Consider the following 18,146-nt stretch of genomic DNA (forward strand, 5'->3'; position numbering starts at 1 on the left):
AACAGATGGGTTTGAGTAGCAGGATCCAAGTCAGACTGAGTCAGTTATTGAGAGGCAGCAGAATAAGTCTTCACTGGTGGATCCCTGATGATCTACTGATGAAAAAAGGTATACATTTCTCATGGGAAAGAGGGTATCAAGTACTGATTGGAATGATGTTCAATCCTTGGTTACAGTTCCTCTTTAATTCAGCAACTGCTGTGTAGTGAGTCCTCAGCTTTGAAGGATCCTAGCCATGTTCTCTGATATGCAGTCCTGGAGATCCTCAATAATTCAGACCTACTGTCTTGCAGACATTTTGGCAAGTGACCGTTTTTAGAAAAGTAATCCTATAGAATGGTAATGATATCTACCCAGCTATGATAATTCTCACCTCTATAGCTTTTACAGCATTGGTCACTTACAGTTTTGTTTTTAACATTATGTTTTTATTATCTTACTTAGATCTCCACATCGAGAAAGTAAATGACCATGGAAACGAGTCACGTATGAAGGAAAGAGATTCTCCTTCAGTTCTGGAAATGATGCTAACAAACGTAAAAGAAAAGTCATTGCAGCAGGAAAACAGACATCCCGACCTTTCAGGAAGTCTTGAAAGCAATGACTCTGCTGAGCTAGATGCCATGTTTGAGAAGGAGAGTGAACGTAACAAAGTAAGGATGCTGCCATATATAATGACTTACAGTTAAGGTGCCCATACATTACTCAATTTTCCTGGTAGATTGACCACTTGATTCTATAATTTTATTGGTTCTGGGAGAATTGATTATGTCCAATTATGCTATCAATGGAAATAGGCCAATATCTGATTAAAATGACCAGTTCACTGATGGGCAGGATGGAAAATATTGGTCGATATTAAAGCAATTAGCTACAGTTTACATGATTGTGATCGACACAGAATCGAATTTTGGCTTCAGAGCATAAAGTCGCAACATTAGTGAAGGAGAATTGCATAGGATCTCGCTTCCAGTGTGTGGGCCACCAGTTGATCCACTTTCGATCAGTGCTTATTGCCCAATAAGGTTGATCACTTAAATGCTCGATGGAAAATTGAATAATGTACAGGCACCTTTAGTAGTCGTACAATAATCTTATAGCATATATGCATATATATTCCTCCAATATATAGACCATCTCCAGCGTTTTCTACATATCGACACTCCAACCACCACCTTATGTTAAATAGCTCACTAGTATAATAATGTCCAAATACCGTACCTTTTTGTAGGCTACAAAATGCAGGTCTCGGGCCTTTTGAGCTATGTATCCAAAACTTTGGATCAATTGATTGGTAGTGTCCTTGGCCAGCCCCACCCGTCTTGAGTGTCATTCTTTTACTCCCACCTATTGGTGGACATTTCAGGACTGATGGGTGGAGATAAGTTAGTTCAGGGTCTCCCCACTACTCAAAATACATCTCCATATGGTAAGGGGACTGAGCTTCTATGACCTGCTGCATCCGAAGCTGTAGAAGTTGTTGGGTTTGAGCCTAACCATGAAGCTGTACAGTCTCATTTCTCAATAATGTTTGAAATACGTTTGAAATGCGTATGATGCACATTTGCAGAATTCATTTAAATTAATGTCAGCCGGTGGGGACTGTCTACAGGCTTCAGAGATGCATATCATGGGGGTAGGGTTACTGCTACCAATTCCACTCTTTCCTTGCCCTGGTGACCCGCAAGTGTTACTCAGAAGCTAGGATCACCAATAAAACCAGTCAGTTATCTTTTGTATCTGGTTTTGCAACTACTTTATTACTGCAAAATTACTAATTTCCTGTATCAAATAAGGAAAAGCCTCCCTTAGGGCCTGAGCCCACTAATGCAGTTGTGTCCGCTTTTCAGTTACACATCAACCTTACAGATGCTGAAAAGCGGACAACTTCATTAGTGGGCTCAGGCCCTCATGGCCTGTTTCCACTGTGTGCCAACATGCGCCTTGCAAAACGCAATACCTGTAAACTTGTCGTGTGAAACGCATCTAAATCCCTTTAGTTGTGCCGTGCTGCAAAAAATGCAGCGTGCCATCCATTTTGTTTTCCCACGCATGCAAATTGGACAGCAGCTTATTGACTTCAATAGGCTGTGTTTCCCTGTCTGAATTCTCATAAATGGAAACGCCGCAGATTAGCTCTAGTGGAAACCGACTCTAAGATCTCTTTCCCACTGGCACGTTTTCACGTTGTTTGCCATAAAAACCTTCTGCAGATTTCCCACTTGCGCGTTGTATCACTAACGCATTTGTATTTTGATGTGTTTTGTGCTTCTATTATAATCAATGGAAGCTAATAAAAAAAGCATTGGGGTTTTTTTGTACGACCTTCAGAAAAATGTGAAAGGAAATGTGCACACAATTACAAGCATGCATGATTGCATGCAAATTCAGCTGTGGCCAGAAAGGTGAAATAGCTGTGCTGGTGGAGCAGTGCAATTTAGGCAGGTAGAACATGGCAGAGATGTCATGCAAAGCTTTGCTCATTTTTGCACTGAATTTACAGTGATTGACAATAAGAATTGATAATAACAGCAGATAACACTTTCATTGCAGCATAATCATCAAAAGAAGAGAGATGAATCTCCAAAGCTAGAGAGATCTCAGTCAAACAGGTAATATATTGTGTGCTTAGAAAGTGGAACAAATGTGTTTAGGAAATAAACATGTTTGCTTAGCTCTGCTGTCCCAGTAGTTGTTTTGTTTCCTTCTCTGCTCTTGTGCTTTGTACATTTCTCTCTTTACAGCAGACTTGTACAGAAAGGAATGTTCAGGTTGCCACTGCTGACATCCTTCTGAAGATGATGGTTCCCTAGTTGTATTCAGTTTTCTAAGTCACTAATCTGGAACATGTAGTCAGTGCAGTCAGTGTTACTGATCTGCCCGTTTGTTGTGTGTTAGTGGCAGAAATCAGGGATAGACTAGCATTTTAAAGTGGAACTGAACTCAGAATGTCCTTTCTGCTCTAAAAGATTAGTTGCAGCATGATAACCTTTGTGGAAAAAATAAATCATTACAGTTTATTTAAGTCCCTTAAAAAACAGAAGTTTACTAGGTTTCACTTCTGCAGAAGGCGCTGAAAAGGCTAAGCCTCAGTGTTTAAAATATGAAGAGCTGCCTAGGCAGAGCTCTCCTGCAGTCTATTCACAGTTGCTGATGAGAAGAACTAATTAGGCAGGGTTATCTGCCTAAAAAAACACAAAACACAGATAAGTGATTTTTTTTTTCCAGCAACAATATGTGGAATAAAGACATTTCATTGTAGGAGCAAGAGTGCAAGAGTTCAGGTCTGCTTTAAAGGGAATATGAAGTAAAATTAAACTTATCATATAATTAATTGCATGTGTAATACAGCTAAGAAATAGAACATTAGTAGCAACGGTATGAGTCTCATAATGTTTCCAGTACAGGAAGAGTTAAGAAACGTCAGTTGTTATCTATGCAAAAGAGCTTCTCTGAGCTCTCCGACCCAACTTGGGTCGAAGACATCGCTGTTTTCAGAAGCACTTATACATCAAAGAAACAGTGAAAGACCTCCTCAGATAAGATTTTATTGCAGAGAAGTTCAAAGGGTCATTAGCTCTGCTCTGTTTCATAGATTAAAATGCAGAGTGTAGTGCATAAACTGCAAATATAAGAGAATGATGCAATGCGATAAAAAAAGCCACATAACTGAAAATAAAAATACGAGACTCTTTTCTTTGCTACTAATGTTCTTTTAATTATCCAGACTACACTTTTTTTTTTTTTTTTTTTTTTTTTTTTTGCTTCAGTGACTTTAAGATGGTGAAATCAGCCGTGGCTATCTCTCAACACGCACAGGAGCATAAAGGCCCGGTTCACATTAGCGTTGTTTTACAGAACCGGACATACAGATCATGCCAGCTGGATCCGGTGAAAACGGTCCGTTTTACAGCCAGTATGTTGTAAAACGTCCGTTTTCATTGGTTCCTATATGCTGCAAAACCTTCCGGTTCCGTTCCGCTGAGCGAAACAGTCCGGAAAATTGGGTCCTGCAGCATTTTATTTGTCCGTTCAGCGGAACGGGCCACGGATCCGTACGGCCGGTTCCGTTGGCAAATGCTAATGTGAACCGGGCCGAGGGAAAACACTGTCAGCAATGAACAATTGAACTGATGAGAGTATTGTATCTATAATGCCCTTGTGGGTACATAACATGATATAAGAAGGTAATTTGAAGCAATACTAAGACATTTTTGCCTTATTTTAGTGATTCATGAATTTATTAGAATGCCTTACATCCCAAATAACTTGCTCTCATGGTTCACAGGGAACAATATCTGACATAAAACCTTGTGCAGTGCAGCAGTTTTGCTGTTGTTGCTGTGAGCAGTGTAGCAAAAAAAAAAAATTACGCACACACACACATTTTTTTTAAAAATCAGACAAAAGAGAACAAGGTGTTGAGCCTGGCTTATAGTAGCATAACGGCAAGTTCTTTGCACGCTGTTTCCTTCATTTACTTTGTGGCAATAACCTCAGCATGTATGCACAGGGGGATTAGTAAAATGACCACTACCATTTCTTTATTTTATTTAAGTATTTATATAGCGCAGCGCTGTACAGAGTATATTGTCTTGTTACTAAGTCCCTCAGAGGGGCTCACAATCTAATCCCTACTAGACATAGTCATATGTCTATGTATGTATCGTGTAGTGCATGTATCATAGTCCAGGGCCAATTCAGGGGGAAGCAATTAACGTATCTGTATGTTTTTGGGATGTGGGAGGAAACTCGCACAGACACGGGGAGAGAATACAAACTCCTTGCAGGTGTTGAAGACGGCTGAGATTCGAACTGAGGACCCAGCGCTGAAAGACGAGAGCGCTAACTACTACACCACCGTGCTGCACACTGATTATTCACTTAACACTAAACCTCTACCCCTTTAAATCATATGCATTGTGTGCTGCATGCCTTAAATTAATGTTGTTGGTTCCCTACTAAGTAATGAAACAGTTACAATAACTTAAAAACTGGCAAATAGATGTACATGCCAACCTCAATTCCTATATGATGTGAGTTCAATGAAATATATATGAAATCATTCTCTGTGCACTCACAACATCAATTATTCATCTGCTACTGTTGTGCGTGCTGAAGGTTTTCATCAGCTGCATTTAACGGAACAGAGCAAGGAGGAAGAATAACTACGCAGTTTGTGGGGAGCCACCAAGTTTTTGGTGTGGAGGAGGACCTAAGGGAGCCAAACCGCTCTCCACAAAAAAAGTACTATGAAATTCATAATTTCCTAATAAAAACTAAAAAGGTATTCACATTTCATCATCTCCTAAAAGCAAAAGGGTTATTCCTCATTTAAGATCACTGGATTTAGCAAAAACAAAAGTACGGTAAGTCCCTGTTATGCGGAACTCTACCTCCAAAATTCTCAGCTATCCGGGGGTCAGCAGGAGGAGCTTTGAGGGCGTGTCTCCTATCATTTCACAGAGGAGCATGCAGCGGAAACCACTTACAAAAACTCTGGGTGTCGGTCCTATTCACTTCCATAGCTGCTCTGATGCATCCTAGTACACTCCTCGATTGGGTCACATGCACCATTGGTAGCTGTATAGAGTACGCAGCCAAGCAGCTGGGAGCTGTAGGAAGTGAAGAGGAACAGCACCCGGAGGTTTTGCCAGTGGTTTCCGCTGTGCATTGCTCTGCATTTTCTCTGTGGGGGGAGTTTAGTGAATTCTCAATCAACCAGAAACTACTCTTATCCAGCATCAAGCAATCCCCGCCTGTGCCAGATAAGCGGACTTTACTGTAAATAAATAATAAAAATCAGTGCATTATTCTGGAATTTCTTCTATAGGGCTGCCCATTGCTTTTACCCACCCTCCCCCTACCATCTTATTCTCCATAATATACAATAAGTTCCCATTTAACAAGCAAAAGTATGAATTTTAAAATAAGTGATGTGTAAGCTCTGTGTATACTTACCCATTATCTGCTCTTTGCTGCGCTTTCCACAATAACTAAACACCTACAATTATTGTTTTTGCGAATTGGTTTGATTTATAAGTGTAGATGATCAGCAAAATAAAATTGTATTTTTATTTTCCCAATAGATCTTTATCTGCTCCACAAAGCAAGAAGACATCTAAGCACAACAAACAGATTTCTGCTAAGTCGCGCTACCTGGGAACGTTGACTGTATTAGACAAATCGGTGTATGAAAATAATGGTAATTTGGAAGCTGCAGATACCCTGCGTGCTACTGTTTACCAGGTAATTATACTTCATTAATGGAAAAATGCAGAGCAAAGAGCTACATTAGACTGAAATTAGGTCACTGAGGATAGAAGAGTGCTGCAGACTCTGATGGTACCTTTTTAGTTTTTACTTTTTTACTCATTCTTTGATTTGAAATTAAACACTTAAAACGTTTACTTCAGGTATTAGTTACATCATTGCTTTTGTTATATAGGATAGGCTCAACAGAGACTTGCAAAATAGGTCAAATACATCAGTAGGATCAGTCAGATAGGAAATTCAGTGTTTGGACTTCAGATCCCAGCATCTCTGTCCTATCTCTATGCTCTTCCTGTACATTAATAGCAGATGGATAACATACAAAAATCCTTTTTCACAGTCCGTGCATAGCATTCTTTTGAGTGTATAGATTGCTTAAGGCTTATTGAGTGTGTGCACACAAGTGCCTAGTGGGCATGAGTAGTGCGCAATTGCCAAGATGACTTTAGTACAGGGCCGAGGCAGAGGCGAGAGAGGCTCCAGCCTCAGGGCGCAGTGTAGGAGGGGGCACACAACTCACTCACCTATCATTCCTCTATTGTGTTTGAAGCAGAGAGAAATAAGAAAAGGGGATTCATAGTAGTGACTGCAAGCCATATAACTTGAGATTAAGGTGTTGGGGTTGTTGGGGACTCTAGGGCGCCTCTTAATATAATAGCAATCAGTGTGTGATGGCTAGGGTGGGAGGGAGGGAGGAGACACTTTGATGTCTTAAGGCTTGAGTGCAGGAGGACCTTCTCCTGGCTCTGTAACTGATGAAGTAACTTCAACTTGGGGAAGGTTATTATCACCCTGAGTATCAGGTGGAGGGACAGTCAAAGGGCAAATAGCACCATCTACCATGGTGAGCTAGTCAATTAGAGGTCACTGGTTGTCAGACCGGGTAGCAATATCTGGATCACGGAGTCTATACAATTTATGCATTCAGCAGGCTGTTATGAATGTGCTGTGCCATGCAAAAAGGGGACAACCTGGCTGACGCTAGACATGCTACAACCAGTATATACAGGCATACAGACACACATTCATACACAGTTATGCAGTTTTTGCAATCTATGCCTATTCCTATCAATGCACCAGAATAGGTTAGATATTGACGGCTCTAGTTTACACTGTCATGGTGCAGCCCTTTGTCTGGTGGAAGCATCACTCATTTAGCAAGCGCCTGTTGATCCAATTTTGAAACTTTACTAACAGCTTTGTATGCTAACAAGTGATTGCTGCGAGCTAACATTTTTTTTTTATCTGCCATTGAACAAAGTAAAAACAAGAAATTGTTTTGTTTTCCCTGACTTTTTGTAAATCATACTTCATTTAAAAAAAACTAAACAAGATGCAAATACAGCCACATTTCCATACGCAACAAAACATACACCTAAGGATTATTAGGAACACCTGTTGAATTTCTCATTAATGCAGTTATCTAATCAACTAATCACATGCCAGTTGCTTCAATGCATTTAGGGGTGTGGTCCTGGTCAAGACAATCTCCTGAACTCCAAACTGAATGTCAGAATGGGAAAGAAAGGTGATTTAAGCAATTTTGAGCGTGGCATGGTTGTTGGTGCCAGATGGGCCGGTCTGAGTATTTCACAATCTGCTCAGTTACTGGGATTTTCACGCACAACCATTTCTATGGTTTACAAAGAATGGTGTGAAAAGGGAAAAACATCCAGTATGCGGCAGTCCTGTGGGCGAAAATGCCTTGTTGATGCTAGAAGTCAGAGAAGAATAGGCCGGCTGATTCAAGCTGATAGAAGAGCAACGTTGACTGAAATAATCATGTGGGGGGGGGGGGGGGGGGGGGTCAGTTGGTTTTTGGCAGTTGAAGACTAGTGAGGGGGAGGAGCCTAAAAATCCATGCTGCAGCAAAGAAAAAAAGTTTTGAGTCCTGATACAATGCTCTTCTTGCAGCAAGGAATACGCATGATTTTTTTTGTGAGAAAATAGAAGGCAGAGAGTAAAGAAGAGACCAGCCATTGGTGAGACTGATGAAGCAAATCAGAGGCACAGACGAGAGAGCACTACTGAAAAAAACTAAAGTAGGGCAGAGAAGGAGAAGCTGCATAACAAGAGAGGAGAGAGAGAAAGACACCACTCACATCTACAGGCGTGGTCGGTTGTACATCCACTGTATATGTATGTTACAGGCAAAGTACGAGAAATTCAGGCATTCTATAGAATGCCTAGGCAAAGTACGTAACAAAAACAGACATTTCGTACTTTGCCTAAAATAATCAGGCGTTTTGTGGAATGCCTGAATTTCGTACTTCGCCTGCAACATACTGTATCCTCTATAATAATCCCCTACTGTCGCTGCGTCCAGCAGCTGTCCCTGTTATTTTGTTACTGCACATGTGCGCAGTAACGAACAGCTGGACGAGACCAGGGAGCGAGGTGGGTGGGCGGGCTGTTGCGGGGGCCCTGCTGGCGCGCATGCGCAGTGACTGGCGGCGGTAAAAAAAGACCTAGAGACAGTTTTTAAACGGGCTTAGGTCCACTAGTATATAATAAAGTCCAGAAAATAAACTGAAATGTAACAGCTTCACTGATTCATTACCAGGATCATAATATAAAAGGAATTAGAGAGATTTGCAAATATCTGTCAGGCATTGCAGAATCAGTTGACGTTTTCACAAAGTTGAGTCAATAACTAAATAAAAGAGGAGAAAATTAAGAATTAATGAAATAAGGAAAAACAAAAGAGACAAAGAGAGATCTCAAAGTCACCCCCTCCTCCGAGGGCTCTTTACAGCCGACAAGGTAGAGCTTCAGAACTCAAACCAAATTGTCTATGTTTGGATGGATTTTTCATATCTGTTTTATTATTATTGTTTATATAGCACCGACATCTTCCACAGTGCTGTACAGAGTATATTGTCTTTGTCACTCAACTATCCCTCAGAGGGGCTTACAATCTAATCCCTACTATACAGGTAGATTCACTAAAGGTATCGTGCTCAAGCAGCGCGGGTCAGTAATAGCGAGCGCAAGCTACATCCAGTCTTGTCAGCATAACGTGCACTGTTCACTTATGCAGATCCTTGTATGTGCCGCGCGATGTGATGATAGCGGGACTGCGATACTTCTCTAACGTGGCCGCTACTAATTAATGTAGTAGCAGCCGCACTAGTGAAGTATCGTGATCGCGCTAGTACACAAGTACTCTGCAGTTAAACGCAGTTAAACGTGGCCTCTGATAGACTGCTATTAGCTGCTTTCGGGAAAACACTTTTAAGCAATCGCCGATGATTCCAAAAGTTCTTGGGCAATGTAAGTGGTGATGAGTTTACTGAAGCATTTGCAATTTACCAAAACTGTAGATGCGCAGCATGCAGCATTTTAGGTGCAGTTTCATTCAAGGAATGCAGGATTCAAAATCATATTCCTGAGAAATCGCTCTGTAAAGGGCTTAAAGGGGAACTGAAGAGAGAGGTATATGGAAACTGTCATGTTTATTTCCTTTTAGACAATACCAGTTGCCTGGCAGCCCTGCTGATCCTCTGCCTCTAATACTATTAGCCATAGCCCCTGAACAAGCATGCAGCAGATCAGGTGTTTCAGTGGTTCAGACTTATAAGTCTGATCTGACAAGACTAGCTGCATGCTTGTTTCTGGTTTTAATCAGATACTACTGCAGAGAAATAGACCAGCAGGGCTGCCAGGCAACTGGTATTGATTAAAAGGAAATAAACATGACAGCCTCCATATACCTCTCTCTTCAGTTCCCCTTTAATGTTTTCAGTTATTGCTATGTTTCGTTATGAACGCGGTTTGCGATTCCTAATGGGTCGCAGCCCACAGTGTTATAACTTAACATTCTTGCAGAAGCCCAAATGCTGCTGATTGGTTGAGCTTAGGTACAACAGGAAGCCACCTGAGGAGAAACAGTGCATGTATTTCATATCATCGTGGAGACACAATTTGTCTTAAAGAAAACCTGAGTATCATATGCCTTCACCTTAACAGTGCTGGCTGCTGACACTTATGGGGATGTGCTAAGTGCTGGTATTTTTCTGGACTGTTGGGCTTGGAAGTCCAGGCTTACTCCATTCTGCCAGTGTCATACCTCTTCCCACCCACGACAGCTCCGCACAAGCCCTGACATTTACTCTCCCTGCTACCAGGTGACATCATAGCCTGGCCACTGCACCAAGCTGAGACCAGGCAACTGTCAAGTAAGCAGGGGGAACAGTATAGTTGTAAAGCCCGTATTTTGCTTCTCCTACAAATATGGACTTGACTACCATCCTAATACTAGTCATCTGACCCGGGGTACTTACTAGGTCTCAGCAGTGCCCTTGTTAGTGGCATCAGCCCATGCTGCCGAGGTGGTGAGGTTGCACAATATGCAACCTTGCCACCAGATATGCAAGTGGGGACCTGCTCCAGGGTTGCTGTAAATAAGATCTGTGTGAGGCAAAAGAAGCTATACCTGAGATAAATGCCAGGTGCATATGTAACTGCAAATAAGGTTGTCAGCGTGCACGGTACAGACCTACTTCTACATTATTCACAGGAACAATAGCTTTAAACTATGTACAGTATATACATTGGTAAAAGAATTGACATTAAAGGAGAACAGTAGTGAGAGGTACTGTATATAGAGGCTGCCATATTGATTTCCTTTTAAGCAATACCAGTTGCCTGGCTATCCTGCTTACTCTCTGCCTCTAATACTTTTAGCCATAGAGCCTGAACAAGCATGCAGCAGATCAGGTGTTTCTGACATTTTTGTCAGATCTGACAAGATTAGCTGCATGCTTGTTTCTGGTGTGATTCTGCAGGCAGATAGCTCAGCAGGGCTGCCTGATAACTGGTATTGCTTAAAAGGAAATCAATATGGCAGCCTCTATATACCTCTCACTACTGTTCTCCTTTAAGCTGATCTCTTCCACATGTTAGGCTAAACACTTTAATATACTACGGTTCTGATTTAACAATGCCAAGAGCAATGTGCGCAGTGCAGTAGCCCATGGAAAGTTAGGATTCATATTTACTTGGTTTTAATTCCAAAGTTTGCTCTGAGCTACCATACACTATTGCATTTGCCATTGTTCAATTAATTTTATTTCACAGCGAAACCTTTTCTCTAAAAATAGGACATTTTCTTCTGTAACCTTGTCGCAATTTGTAATTGAGACTTAAAGCTTCATCGCCTTAGTTTTAAGCACATTTTTCAGATGAATATAAAACTTAACTGGCAATATTCATTAAGGTTCATGTAGCAATCATCTATATTAATCCAAACAATACAATCTGCACTTTTGTTTAAAGGATACATGAGCAAACATTTTTAAATGGTGATCTGTGTACCTGTGTGTAATAGATAGCGGAGATACCGCCGCAGAGACAAGCGGCATGGCGGCTATCTCCGCGTATCAGCCAGCGGCCTCTGCCGCGCGGTTACATGCTGAGACTTTGCCTGCTCCTTCTAATGCTCACAGGTTAAGGGCTACGGCGCACGCGAGCCGAGCGACAGGACCTTTATGCATCTGGGAGAGGAGTCAGCTGACACGCGATCAGCTGATTCCTGCCAGCGTCCGGATTGGCTGAGTGACTGGGGCGGCGCTGTGGAGCATGGCTGGGTATATATAGGACAGGCCTGTCAGTAGCTCCTCGTCTGCTGTTGCAAATGCTATCGTGTTAGCGCTCAGACCCTAGTCAAATCCCAAAGTGTGCTAGAACCGGCCGGAGCCGGGGATCCACACTTAGCCAGATTCTGTTGATAGCTTAAAGTACTGATTGTATTGTTTATTTGTTATGACTTTCTGCTTACTCTGACTATCCTCCTGTTGTCGATTCTGTACCTCAGCCATCTGATTCACGTTGCCGACCCTGCTTGTTATTGAGGCTGAATCAGTCTTCCGTTTCTGTACTGTACCTGTCCGCTCGTTGCCTACTCTGCCTGTCTGACCTCGCTACCCGCACCAGTGGGCCTAGCCACTGGTGAGGGAAATTACTGTCTGTATCATCTACTCCTAGGCTGCAGTACTGTCTGTATCATCCACACCTAGACTACAGTACCGTCTGTATTACCAACTCCTAGGCTGCAGTACTGTCTGTATCATCTACTCCTAGGCTGCAGTACTGTCTGTATTGCCTACACTTAGGCTGCAGTACCTTCTGTATCAACTACTCCTAGGCTGCAATACAGTTCGTATCACCTGTGCCACAGGGGATCGTTAGTGCAGTACTAATTGTATTACTCCTCCTTGTGCTGAGCACCAAACACTACTTGGCTGCAGTACTACCTGAATCACTTGCTCCACAGGTGATCAGTTGTTTAGCTCCGGTTGTATTATCTTCTAATTGCGTTTGTGCTTCCAACACTCTCGGCTGCAGCACGGTCTGACTCACCTGCCCAATAGTGAGCACCGGCTGCAGTACTGTCTGGGTCACCCGCTCCTTGGATGAACCCGCTCATCCTAATTACTGTTACACCAAACACTATCTCACATTGGTAGTCTTGTATCTGGCTATACTAGCAATATTGGTGATTCTGCAGATCACCACATAATCAGGTATAGCATCTGTATTATTGGTGATACTGCAGATCACCAATAATCAGAAAATCTGTTAGCTGACACCAATCGTTACACTGTGGCTTCCTCCAGCCCCTGAAGTCTCTGTGTCCCTCATCACAGCTCCACTGGCAGTCACTCTTTTGCAGTCCCCTCCGTAGTAGTAGTACTGCACCTGCGCAGGTGGCTCCCGGCCATGTGAGCACTGCCCTGCCCCCTTGTCAAAGGACTCAAGTCCCACATCATAGACAACAGCCTTACCAGAACGCTATTCAGCATACCCCTAAAACTGAGATTCTGAAAAAATAATAATAATTTTCAGGAGTAGGAAGATAGAGGCCATTCTTTATCTCATCAGTTAATTTTCACTTCTGGTTTCCATTCATAAATTTTATGTTACTATGTATTTTTTATTTGCAAAAAAAAATCGCAATACAGACTCCCTTCACTGGCCTTCTTAACCATGACTTAATATTTTGTCACCACTGTCCTAGCAGCCAGTAGCTAACAGTAGAGAGACCTCACCTTGTAGGTTCAAAGAAGGTGAACAACAAAGTCAACAAAATGGGAGCAAATTACCCAAATCTTTGTTGCCTTTTTGCAGCTGCTTTTTTATGTACAGCTAAGCCGTGATTAAATAAAGATGTTTTATTCAGAAAATAGATTAAACCTGTTTCTTCACATTTTTTGTTGTTTTTTTTTCATTTAAAAGCAGTTTTACAGTATAAGTTACAGTTTACACTGTAGCCTGTTGATGGTGTTGTTGCTCACACTTGCAGCCCATAATGTCTGTCAGTGAGAACACTGCAACTTAACCAGCCCCGATTTGTGTCCTGGCTGGGTGTCAATCGGGAAGGAAGTGGGGTCTACAGTCATTGACAACCCCCCACCCCCACAAACACACACCCATTGTGTAAAATAATTTATTGTTATAGCTGTCATGTCACTGTTGGAAGGCTCCAGCAATGATGCACCAAAGGGATTAAAAAGTATTTATGGCTTACCCACAGTATCCAAAGTTACAAAAAAAAAGTTTTGTCTGCAGTTGGGTTGTAAAAAACAAACTGGCAGCAAATCATACAGAACTTGTGTTGTATAGAAAGCTATCCACAGTTTATTCTTGAAACCAGAAGATCATATGAAAGTGACATTGTTCACTATACCCAATTAGTGGAATAGTTGTTTTCAATTCTAAACATGTCTGACGAGGAAAGGAAATATTGATTTATTATGTGCAAAGTACAAGTTGCGTATGTTCTGCCTTCAAGAACTAAGGACTTATGGAAGATCATTTCAAAGTAATCCCCTTGCATCAGAATAGTAAATCCTCTCCCAGGCTAAATAATGCAGCACACAATAGCATCTGCAGATTACTTTTTTTTTTTTTAATTTAAGAATACATTTCATACCTTCATGTTTACATGTCTCACCTAGACACATTTCTGTGATGTCCTAGCCACCATCCCTTCCTATTCCTATTACGACTCAATAGGTTCACTTTTATGAAACCCATCTCATGTGACTTACCCTCTATGTAAATATTTAAAGTGTATGTCTATTCACATAAACAGAATCGTGCAGACTGCAGTGTGAATAAGCAGAACAGAAGCTTAGTTGTAGTTAGAAAACCTCTGTATCCTGGAAGGATTAAGAACTGCCTGATTGATGAACCTTGTCAGTCACAGACTTTAGATACAGTCATCTGTATTGTATCTTTAGTGTCCAGTCGTACCTCCTGTGAATTCATTTGCATAATTCATGTTTGAATAGTATTGACTACTCTTGACTAAATGGCTCTCTGCAGAGGTTGCCATTTGTAACCACCTCTGTCAAGAATCTAGTGTGGGAAATCCCCAATCCCCCCCCCCCTCAAGGGGTTGGCAAAAGATCTGTAATGGTGGATTATATTGGCAGAGTTCTTTGTTCTCCCCATTACCCCTCCCGCTCTGTGCCGTTCCATTGTGCACCGCAGGTCATCTCTCTGCCACCTCTCCATAGCAACAGACCGTGTCACTAGCCTACAGACTAGAGACGCATCTCTAGAGAACTCTGCTCAGAACAGTTGCCTGAGGGATCAAGTCCCAATCCCTGCATGCGACAGTAATAGTGCGTGTGTACACATCTAAAGTTGATTGTCGATTTTGTAATAGGGAATATTTTGAAAAGAAAACTTGAAGTTGGAAAGTTTATAAAATAATGAACTAGAAAATGAAGGGAAATGAGAATCTAGATCACGGAAGAGATATTAGCATCCTTCCTAATTGAAGTGTTTTTAAGCTATATATATATGTTACGGCCAGAACCCGAAGTTTGGCCAGAACTAGAAGTGGCCGGCCACTTCGGGTTCTGGCCGGCCAATGTGCGAACTGGCCGCTGCGCTGCGGCCAATGTGAGAAATGCAACAATTCCTCTAAGGTTAATGCTATGTTGTGGCCGCAGCGCAGCGGGCAAATGTATCACATCTTACTTTATTCAATGAAATTAAGCCGCCCGGCTTTTTCTCTGCCTCTCTCTCCTCCCCCCCGCCTCTCTCTCCTCCTCCCCCCGCCTCTCTCGCTCTCCTATGGGCAGCCGGGCGGGGACACGCGTGTCCCCTCCAGAGTCGTTCGTCGCGGCAGGGGAATCCTGCCGTTCTTGCAGAGCGGGTGCTGGCAGAAGCAATGTTTGCAGCCTCCCCGCTCTGCTCTCCTGCCGCGAGGAACGACTCTCGGGGACACGCGTGTCCCCTCCGGCTGGCCATAAGAGAAGGAGAGAGAGGCGGGGGGGAGGAGAGAGGAGGGGGGGGGGGGGGAGAGGCGGGGAGGAGGAGAGAGAGGCGGGGGGGAGGAGAGAGAGGCAGAGAAAAAGCCGGGCGGCTTAATTTCATTGAATAAAGTAAGATATGATACATTTGCCCGCTGCGCTGCGGCCACAACATAGCATTAACCTTACAGGAATTGTTGCATTTCTCACATTGGCCGCAGCGCAGCGGCCAGTTCGCACATTGGCCGGCCAGAACCCGAAGTGGCCGGCCACTTCTAGTTCTGGCCAAACTTCGGGTTCTGGCCGTAACATATACACTGGGTATAAAAGTCACTCAAAACAATGTTTGGTGATCTCCGTGGGTGACAGTGTACCCCAATCACTATGCATATAAGTGCTTATACTGTTCTCTGGAGAGGAGAGAGGAGGATGAGCAGGAGGAGTGTTGCTGCAAGTTACGCCAGCAATTGCTTACAGGCAATTTATTTTCACCATGAAGGGTTAGGTTGAGGCCATTAAATCATTGAACACTGGCACAGCTGCTTGATAATTGGATCAGGTGCTAGAAGCTGTGATTTGCTCATCTCAGTTTCTTCCTCCTGCAAGCGGCCAATGAGCAAATGAGTCAACTTTTTTTTCTTTGAACCTCACAGATGTGATAACAAACGAAGGTATTTCATATATCTGTTTACCTCATTCAAGTGGCACGAGAGCAGAAGTAGAAAAACTCAAGACCAGGCAACATCTTAGAAACCCTGGACCAAGCCAATCTGGTCCATACTGTCTAAAACTCAATTTCTGTATCTTGCAAACAATTTTGTTGATTTTAGAGAGACCGTTCACTTATAGCAGATTTAATCTCTGTATTTTTCTTTAGAGTTTGGCTAAATAATGACTTTGTCATTTAAAAGTTATTATTAGATCATTATTTCCATCCTTTCTAGTTATTAACTGCATTCGATTAAACAAGCTGAATCTTATTAAGTATGAAATTCAGTATGCAGCTCCTGCAACCCCAGATGGCGATATAATAGAAAATAGAATAGAAATGCCATATGTAATAGAGTAGCGATCAGTGAAAATGAGCTAGTTTAGTTTCATTGTGTTTTGATTTCATGGCTATTTAATCATTTTAGAAAAGGAAATGCTTTGATGCTTACTGGACACCATTTAAAGCGGACCCGAACTCTTGCACAGCACACAATGAAAAGTATTTATTCCTTGTATAGTTGCTGAAGAAATCCACTGCTCTGTGTTGTTTGTTTGTTTTATCCAGATTATAGTGTCTATTTAGTCCTTATCAGTAGCTGTGAAAAGACTGCAGGAACTCTGCAGAGGCAGGTCTCCCCTTACAGCAAATACTTAGGCTTAACCCTTTTACTGCTCACTGCAAAGTGAAACCGAGTTAAAACTAGGTGTTTTTCTAGGATTTCCATAAATTAAAGTGGAGGAATGTTTTTGCCTATGGAAATATTGAAAGCCTGTGGGAACATGCAGTATCTATTCTCACCAGGCCTTTCCCCTATATTTTTGTCTTCTCATCTATCTTCTGTGTTTTTGTTTTTTTCACTGTCTGGTCTAGCACTCAGTAGACCAATGAGAAATCTCCCTGGGGAGGGAGAATTCCAGTTAGTCACTTTCAGTCTGATGGGTAGCTGCGATCAGTATTGTGGCACTTGTTCCCGGTGGTGAAGGACTGAATTAGCAGCAGATCAACCGAATGCACAACAGTGAGTAGAGTGACTGGCTGCGATGAACATTGAATGGGTACAGCGTATATGCACAGGATATGCTGTGAATGCGCCATTGTGCATTAAGTGCGAACCTAGCCTAAAAGATTTGAAAAAGTGCCCACACCCAAATGAGGTGCTAGTCAGAGTATGAAGTCTGCCCTACAGAAATGTTATCTTATTTTCTGCAGAAGGACTGAATGAGGTTGTGGATACTTGGCCTGTACTGTGAGCTCTTTACCACCTGTATTATTTTAGTAGCCTGCAGAGCTTGTTGGGTTGTAGTAAGAAGGATTCACAGTCAGGTAAATTCACGCGCATTTTACCGCATCAGGAAATTCAAATCGATGCACATTGACTCACACCCAGTGAAATAAATAGGTGTTTCAGGTCAGTTCACTTTATGAGCAATATCACCTTTGTGTTGCATGCACAATTTAAATTGTGACAGTCGGCAGCAGTTTTTCCAACACATCGCATACTTCCTTTCTCTTCTATCGTGCTGCTGAGGACAATCCCAGATGTATTTTCAGACATGAACAAGCATGGTATCTGAAAACCTATGTACAAAAATACATGGATGAGTTCAGAGCATGCGAGTGTCAACCTACCCTAAGGGCTGATTCACACTACAAGAGCGTTTTAGTGCTAGAGGTTTGAAAAGCTCTTGCTAAAGCAATGCTTGGGGGAATTTTACAAAACCACATCTCTCCAGTGTGAACACACACATAGGATAACATTAGCAAGAGCTTTTAAAATCACAAAGCGCTCTTGTAGTGTGAACTAGCCCTAAGGGTAGCCATGCACTGTACAAAAATGTCTAATCGATTGTAAAATTGAAGTGGATGTAATGCATTTACAATTGATATCATGATCA

The 18,146-nt window shown here is 42.2% G+C and overlaps 1 protein-coding gene across 1 annotated transcript in view; it reads left to right on the forward strand.

Moving 5' to 3' along the window:
* MAP9 (microtubule associated protein 9) overlaps positions 1 to 18,146 on the forward strand; it is a 101,095-nt gene that overhangs the window by 53,310 nt on the left and 29,639 nt on the right. The window contains exons 7-9 of the mRNA XM_068278885.1: positions 445 to 653; positions 2,554 to 2,612; positions 6,090 to 6,249. Coding sequence (XP_068134986.1) covers positions 445 to 653; positions 2,554 to 2,612; positions 6,090 to 6,249 — 428 coding nt within the window. The remainder of the gene's footprint in view (positions 1 to 444; positions 654 to 2,553; positions 2,613 to 6,089; positions 6,250 to 18,146) is intronic.

Source organism: Hyperolius riggenbachi, chromosome 1, assembly GCF_040937935.1.
Source record: "Hyperolius riggenbachi isolate aHypRig1 chromosome 1, aHypRig1.pri, whole genome shotgun sequence".
Classification (NCBI taxonomy): Eukaryota; Metazoa; Chordata; class Amphibia; order Anura; family Hyperoliidae; genus Hyperolius; species Hyperolius riggenbachi.